The 8940-nt window shown below is 35.6% G+C and overlaps 1 protein-coding gene across 3 annotated transcripts in view; it reads right to left on the bottom strand.

Annotated features, from left to right (window-relative positions):
• Nucleotides 1–180: 180 nt before the first annotated feature.
• LOC108577153 (spectrin beta chain) overlaps nucleotides 181–8940 on the bottom strand; it is a 42031-nt gene continuing 33271 nt past the window's right edge. For 2 of the 3 annotated variants that reach the window (XM_017940260.1, XM_017940261.1), the window contains 3 exons: nucleotides 5353–5620; nucleotides 4752–4934; nucleotides 181–313 (listed from right to left, as the gene is read on the bottom strand). In XM_017940260.1, coding sequence (XP_017795749.1) covers nucleotides 310–313; nucleotides 4752–4934; nucleotides 5353–5620 — 455 coding nt within the window. In that variant the 3' untranslated portion in view covers nucleotides 181–309. Of the gene's footprint in view, nucleotides 314–4751; nucleotides 4935–5352; nucleotides 5621–6457; nucleotides 6614–8940 lie in introns of all 3 variants that reach the window. The other variant, XM_017940259.1, reaches the window with a different exon arrangement.

Genomic DNA, 8940 nt, shown 5'->3' with positions numbered 1-8940 from the left:
ATATATATATATTCTCTTTTTTTCTTTATCTTTTCTTTTTTCCCCGTGGCGGTTAGTGGAAGTCGAAGAGATGATAGGCGTGTTTCGTGAAACATGATACGGGTTCTCTATAGCAAGTAGTCTTCCTTCAATTTCATTTTTTCTTTTTCTTTTTTGTATACACCATATTCCATGTGTATGTCTCCTAATCTTTGTTTATAGTTAGCGTTGCATTATTTGTTTGTTTGTTACCACGCAGAGCGACGAAACATTTCTTTAAAACTGTGTGTGTTGTGCTGAGCGGCTTATACCGAACTTCACTGCTCCGGTTTAGCTGAAAATTGGCAAACAAAGCAAACGTTAAATTAAAAGAGTGTTTTATAACGCACTGTGTGTATGTAGGAGGGGGTTGATGTGTTGTGTCTCTTCGACATTTGGATGGCAATCTCTTATTTGACTAGGCGTAGAGCTAACGCGCCATCTTCTGTCTTCTTTTTTTTTTCTAAATCTTTAACAATATGGCTGACAAAAATTCAAACAGATTTAATACATGTTTGAATAAGGGAGATATTAAGGTGTATGTAATTTGAAAGTTTCAAAGCTAATCCACTATTAGCAAAAAAAAAAAAGGAAAAAAAACGAAAGTGTCATCAGATAATCTACTGATAATTCTAAAATGTGTGAAACAAGGAACAATAGCGCTCTAGCCTCTTTGAAACTTATGATTCACGGTACTGACGAACGGAAATATGTGTGGGATTATCCAGAAGGAAAGATTTACAGCGCAGTCCATTTTTATCTTTATCCATTTTCCTCCCTCTAAATTTTTCTCGGCGTAACTTGACATAACTTTTGCTTAGTGCTAAGTAAAAATAAAATGGACAGGTTGAAATGGACCACTCTGTAGATACGGAGAGAACATAACTACGTCTCAAAAATATCTTTTGATGCTGCTAAGTGAATGCTATACTATCGCTCAAGGTCTGACATCGGGCAAATACGGATGCTACACACAAATCTGGACAATTAAAGTAAATATGCATGAATCAGCTCCGTCTTTTAGGAGCTGCACGCGTCCGAGTGTCGCGTGTAAAACCAAGATTAACCTCCAACAGTTTTGAAGGGCAAAAAATTTTGTAGAATATAATATTATGTCTTACTAAAAACGAGGATGATTCTCACTGAGAGTTACTTTTTTTTTCCTTTACCAACAAAGAAGCGTGAACAAATGATATATGATGATATACAGGGAGTCCCAGGTTTTAATGGCCAAACGTTGTCAGTATATTCTATGGGTCGAAATAAAAAAAAAATGTTATACAAACATATGTAGGGTCTTTTAGAGCTTCGTTAAAAAGTTATGGCGGGAATACGAAATGAAGGAAACAATAGCAGACTCACGGTTACTGCGATGTAATACAGAAATAGATCATCACTATTTGCGCGATATTACAAGATCGCGCAATGAATTGATACAAAAAATCAACGATGCATTTACTGAAATGAAACAAAATAATAACGAAATTCGCAGAGTAATAAATTCTGTTATCTGATGTCTTCTGATATTTTCTGATGTCAATCTTGCATTGTTATAAACGGTGGACATTTTTTAAATGGAATATTAGTTGCTTCTTGCATAAACAGAGTAAACGTAAATATTGATGATCTATTTCTGCATCACATTGCAGCAACCGTGAGTCTGCTATTGTTTCCTTCATTTCGTATTACCACCATAACTTTTTAACGAAGCTCTAAAAGACCTATGTTTGGATAACATTTTTTTTTTATTTCGACCCGTAGAATATACTGACAACGTTTGGCCATTACAACCTGGGACACCCTGTACAACGAATAGAGAAGCAATGACAAAAGGATGGCCACAATATAATCCAACAATGATATACAATAAATCATGTGTGTCTACGCATATATGATGATGATGATGATGATGATGATGATGATGATGATGATGATGATGATGATGATGATGATGATGATGATGATGATGATGATGATGATGATGATGATGATGATGATGATGATGATGATGATGATGATGATGATAGTAATAATAATTATAATAATACATCATACTAGAGCGAACGAAAACGAAACGTTTTATGAAATAAGCAATGAAAAATGCGAATAAGAAGCGCCTGTGAAACTGAGCTTGGTTGGTGACACGATTAAAATGATTGTGTTTCATATTTTTCCTTTTTTCTATTCAAATTGTATCATATAGATTATGCCAAGTATTATATAAGTTATGATGTCTGGAAATGTTTTGTCGCTAAAGTACAGTTGCTTTTGCTAGGGTGTACAATCACCCATCGCTATTCGTTGATCCGCTGATAAATAAACTATGAAATTAAAACCGTCCTTTAGTAGTAAGCGATATTCTCTTTTTTTGAACTTTGCCATCAGTCTTCTTTCAATCTTCTCATGATCCATACACATTTATATTCAAGTGACACTTATGTCTGAAAGTTTTATAACCTTCGAGTACATAATGTTTAATAATTTGCTAATATCGAGATGTGCAACTTTGAAGTATCTTTCAACGCTCAATTATACGTAGATTTCACTAGTTCTTTTACTTTTATTTAGGATAGTATCTCTTCTAGAATCAAGAAAGTTTTCAGAAAGTAAAGTAAAAATTGTCAATTTGTTATTTTTTTTTCCATTACAATGATCGAGAATTTTTACTTTACTTCAAGTAGTAATGTGTCAAAGTCAACCATTGACAATTGTATTAGTTATAATACTATATATACATATACACACATATGTATGTATGTATGTATGTATGTATGTATATGTATATGTATATACACCTAACGGATAACGAGATGACTGTAATTAGCGACTTAAACGTTATCAAAGGAACCTTCTAAAACGCACATATGAAACACAGTTAAGCACTGCACATACAAAGTTCTCCTGTTTTGCGGAGAATCCTCGGTATATAATGTATCATTCCGCATTCACAATTGGAAGAACATTCCTCTTGTACTTCTCAAGATATATGCTAATCATAATGAAACGTAAGTACCAAAAAAAAAAGAAAAAAAAGTAAATTGTGGAACAAAAAGGTGTCAACGAAAGGAGAGTAGAAGAATACAACTGGTAATATAAACGATGATGATCAATGAAAATCGTGCAGCAGTACGACGTTAATGATCTAATGATTGTTTGTGCGACTCACCGCAATCTCTCTAAATGTTGTTCCAATTGTGTACTGTATTCTTACAGTTTCTTTGGTTTCACACTTTCTACTTTTTGGCTTTTCTAAAAATATGATAAATGCAAAATGTGATCGAATGAAATGGAAATGTCTGCCAGCGCTATTAAAACGTACGTGATGGAAAGAATGACATGGGAAAACCTCGAGTACTTATAAGTTATGAATCGTCGCGTATATTCAATAGTTACGCATGCTCCGAGGTGATCATCTGCCACTCGTATAACGATGAATCAATAAAACTCAAAAACAAAAGGAATAGAAGCAAAAATGGTAAAAATGGTCTGTTTTATACCTACACCATTGGAAATGCTCCTTTAAATCGGAGCTTCATTAGGTTTTCAGAGATACAGATGACGGAGGGAGGCTATCGAAAAATTAGATCATTGGACAGTTAATGCAAAAAAAGAAAGGAAAATACCAAAAAAAAATGTCCAGGTCAATAGATACACATAAATATACATACAGTTGCGCACATTAACCTTTTGAGTGCTGAATACTCCCGGCGGAAGCAATCCGCGTGGACGGCACACGCCTAGCGGTTGCGATCGTTAGGGACGGAATACTTTTTTTTGCTAATGTGAACTATGTTGATTGAACCAAATGTAACTGAACAATTTTATGATGATAATCCGCCAGACCGAGGGTTCGTCGCGATTTCTTGCGATGCAATAAATATTATTCGCAATCACAACTCTCGTGGTGTAATAAGAATTACGACTCTCCGCGAAGCATACAGAAGATAAACGGACTTTCATTTTTTTGTTTATTGTTGTTGCTAAATGCTGAATGCACATGTATCATTTCATACACTGATAAAAGTATCTCAAGCGCGGGGGAGGTTGAAAAAATTGATAAACGCATATATGCGTCCTTAGTCTACACAGATAGCTTTCGCTGGACGCATATATGCGTCCAAAGCACTCAAAGGGTTAATATCCGGCTACTCTTTAGAACAGTATAACTTTTTTTAAATTGGATCAAACGGTGTGTGTGCGTGTGTGCGTGTGTGCGTGTGTGTGTGCGCGCGTGTGCGTGTGCGCGTGTGTGTGTGTGTGTGAAGTGGCCGGATATTAATGCACATAACTGTATATATGTATCGGGTCACCCTGTAAAATCGTAACCTTACACGATCAATTAACAATGCTTATCTATAACAATGGTCACGTTAACAATTGATACAGCACTCTTAATAAATAAACGAACAAAAATTAATTTTACAATCATCAGCATGAAGAAAAGTATATGAAAAATGACATGAATAATGAGAAGTTTCTTTTCATGAAACAGAGTGTAATAGAGATCTAAGATGAACGATGATTAGAGAGAAAAAATAAGATTCGAACAACAAAGTATTCAGCTAATTCCATGAATTTCTTTTTTCTTTCTTTCTCTTTTTCCTTTTTTTTACTTCACGTGATATGTTGGCGTCACCGTGAATAATACTCATCGTACGCGGTCTCTGGGGTCTTTTATTACCGTCTTTTTCGTTTTGGAACTTTTCAGATACTTCTAACGAGAGAAGACTCACTTTTTCTTGAGAGTGAAGAAACTACGCCGCTTAGTCTCGGCTTGTGTGGACGCTGGTAATGTGTGCGCCCTGGACGTGCCCGCACCTGATGCGCCCTGTGCAGCTTGGTTTAAGACGGTCACCCATTCGTTCATTTCAGCATCGTCTTTAGCCTGGAATAGGAAGTCGGATCCGCTTTGCGACCTAAAAAAACGTCGAATTTCAACGAGTTCTCTTGTCATATCATTACATATAACAATTTAACTGCATATTGATAGAAATCTAAAATAACTAAATTTTTCAAAATATATTGTTTTTTTCAAAATAGTCGGATATTGAAAGGAAAAGAAAAATCTAAATATCTCGAAACGAAAAGTATATGACTTAGGCCGCTTTCATAATCACCAGCACAATTAGACGACATTCATTATTGGAGGAGAAGAATAGCAAAAAGAATTGCATCCACTGTTTTTTTAAAACAGTGTAGTCAATTGGTATTTATGAGAGACCTCACTCTTTACCCGACCATTTCTAGTACACTTTACTACTTCAATGTCAGAGTGAAGGTCAAACTCTTATTTAACTCCTCATTCTTCCCCATTGGAGGCAGAGAGGGACTCACTTTACTCGGAAGACATGTTTCTTCTTAGTATAATCATTCGCCACGGTAATGGTCGCCCCTCTAAGGTCCAGAGGAGATTCTCCCTTGTACGGTTGGTCAGGCGTCGCCTTGTACGATTTCTGGTCCGTATAGACAAACAAGCTCTGTCCACGAACGACCATGTACACCTTATTCCAGGACCGATTGGACGCCTTCTTCGTTGTACTTTCCCATTCGTGCTTTCGTTGCAACACGCCCTCGAATTCGTCATCGGTGGGACTTCGTTGTTCTGCAATATTGAACAATAAGTTAAAGTAAGGACTGAGCAATGATTCAAAGTCAACGGAACTATGCTACAAGAAGAATGAAGAATAAGAGGAGAAGAAGTATAGAATAATCTACGTTACATCCTTCAAAACGTACAAGACACAACTGCAAACATAATTATACATTCACTGCAAGAAATCCTTTCGAATAGGAAGACCTGAACAGTTAATCAGAATAGACGTTAGACGATGCTGTGGAATGCAGTTCTGCCACCCAAACGTATACAACACGCGTTCACTGTATACGATACCAATTACGCACGCGATTCTGATCACGTGTGTTTAGTAGGATGCATACGATATGTTAATATTGTCATACCCCAGATTCCAGACATTTCATTCAACGTTCATCATACGCATACACACACAGGAAATTAAGGGAACGCTTCCTGTTATATATCCAACGTGGCTGAAAAGACAGAAAGACATTAACGGTTCAAGAACACCTTTCTTGGCTCTTTCTTTATTACCTGTACGATAAAACATTAAAAGACAGAAAGACATTAACGGTTCAAGAACACCGGAAATGACTTCATACACCAGAGGCTCTTTCTTTATTACCTGTACGATAAAACATCGATTAATATATCAATATTTATAAATGATTAATTCATGTTAATTCTATCATTATCATCATCATCATCATCATTATTATTATTATTATTACTAATGGAGTGAAATGAATTAAATATCGATTAAAATTACTCTCTTGTCGGCAGATTCTGAAAAATGGTGGGTGCGTTTGTGTTACGGTTGTGACAAAGCTCCAATGTGGGTCCAATATATATGGAAATGCTTACCGGAAATGCTGCGTTCATCATCACTCACGCCACTGCGGTCTAAACTCGGTGACTTGGCGGATTTTCTCCAACGGAAGCTCCGGAACGGCGACTTGCTTCGACTACGTTCCTTACGTCTTAATGTACCAGACTCGGAACCGCTTCCACCTTTCGGAGCTTTCAACACGACACACGCAACACACACGGCGTTTATTAGCTACTTACACGTCACAGCTTAGTTTATTTGGAATTGCTTGGTCAGGGGTGTGAGGTGTGGAGGGTTGGCGAGGGGTCGTTAAGTTAACTTCTCTTTTCTTTTATTGCTGCTCATGCAACATGCTCATGCAAGATCTGTCTTCTAATGGTAAACTTTTTTTTTCCAGGAAAATATTAAGATCTGGCAAAAGAATTATACGTTTATGATTACTCAATGTAAATTTTCTTTTCTGTGTGTTTTACACGCATTTTATGCACATTTTTAAATGTAATTTTTAATAGGAGAAACGATTAGGAATGCTTGTCTTCGCGTTTAACCTGTTAACTGCGGAAGACGAGTTAATCAATACTTAGAACAGGGTAATTTATTTATGGAAGGATTGTTCATTTTTAATTGTACCGTTATGCCTGTGTTAAATATAAAACGCATCATATTCACATTCGCAACAACCAAAATAATGTAACTGATTATAATTTTACCTTATTTTTATTTAGGGACCAGAACGATTCAATCTCTGTTTGAGAGATGAACTCAGTTAACAGGTTAAAGATATTGATATCTTAATATATTTTCGTAAGAGAATTTTTAGTGACAGGAAAGATTAGAAAAGTGAGATAATTGTATTTGTCAGACCTTATTCTAAGAGAAATACAATATTATGACTGCGTACGGTGACACATAAATCACTTTACCATTTCAAAATTGAATAACGTTTTTTTTATTACGTGTTTTAAAAAATTTTGTTGCAGAATTTGAAAAACATTTATACCATTTTTCAATAGTAAAGTGATTTATGAATCATCGTGCATATTCTACTTTGGATAGGAAGCTTTTCTATTTTGCTAGAACTTGTATGTTGGAGAAATTTATACATTTTTGCTGCTGAGGTATATTATGTGTACAATATGAGATTGAAGGATTTTCAAAAAGAAAATATCCTAAATTGATCGATTCAACGAATTTCGTTCCCAATTCATCTTTTGTTTCAATTATTAGAAACGATACTCGCTAATATTCACATTTATATGTATAATAAAGTACTAATGTTTATACGTTCTTTTTGTAATCCATAGCAGTATGACAACTTTCGATTTCTTTTTAAAGAGCAAGGTGGAGAACAACAATTTCTGTTGCGGCGGTGAACCGCAGAAGCCGCGCGAACCGGAAGTGCACAAAGTACCAGCACTGGGAAGCCCTGCGCTTCCTTGGTCAGGAATCGCGATAGTTGATTTAAAAATTAAAAATATATCTCTGAAGGATTTTAAAGGAAAATACTTGATACTGCTCTTCTACCCCTATGATTTTACATTTATCTGTCCCTCGGAAATGATACAATTTAGCGATCGTATAGAGGAGTTTAAAAAATCAGGTATACTATTTATTTCATGCCTCTTATGTTTAACACTGATCCAGAAATCAGTTTGAAGACATAAATAATCATAACATTATTAATTTTCCTTTAAGTAATTTACACTTTTTATATTAAACATTTTCCCATTTCCTTCTCATTTCTTTTTTTATTCTAATATAATTATTATCAATAAATGCACAAAATATCGTCATTCTTCCTTTCCAACAACTTTGCTCCGAACTACAAATAGACTGCGAAGTGATAGCGATTTCCACGGACTCACAGTACTCTCATCTAGCGTGGATTATTACACCCCGGAAGCAGGGTGCCCTGGGTGAAATGAGAATTGCTGTTTTATCAGACAAAAGTCACGAAGTATCGAGACTATACGGGGTGCTCGATGAAAAGGAAGGAATATGCCTGAAGGGTTTATTTATCATCGACAAGAAACAATTGATTCGACACGTTGCAATTAGTAAGATATCACTCTCGCGTTCCGTTGACGAAACCCTGAGAATCGTGGAGGCTTGCAAATTCATAGACGAATACGGAGAGACTTGTCCAGCTGGTCCAAGGAAACAATTGAATCCTTTGAACGACGATCTACCTTATTTCAGTACATGACTGATCATGTAGTGAAAAATTTTTTTTCAATTTTTCAAATATTGTATTTTTCTCCAATCATTGGATTTTTTTTGTTAATTTATTTTAAATTGTATAAAACTTTAGAGAAATGAACGGTGCTTGATTTTTTATAATGTCTTTTCCTTTGTATTGTAAGAGTAACGTTTTGTGGGAGAATAAAGAGTATAGTGATTCTTGAAATCAACTTACTTGTTGGACTAGATAGACCTTGTGGAGATTTCATGGGGGTGGCAGTTGGTGTGGCTTCTCCTCGCATGGATAGACGTGCAGGTTTCTGAGCATGCACTATAT

Source organism: Habropoda laboriosa, unplaced genomic scaffold (genome assembly GCF_001263275.1).
Source record: "Habropoda laboriosa isolate 0110345459 unplaced genomic scaffold, ASM126327v1 scaffold598, whole genome shotgun sequence".
NCBI classification, from domain to species: domain Eukaryota; kingdom Metazoa; phylum Arthropoda; class Insecta; order Hymenoptera; family Apidae; genus Habropoda; species Habropoda laboriosa.
The sequence above is the reverse complement of the archived record's forward strand: the minus strand, read 5'-3'. Positions and strand labels throughout refer to the sequence as shown.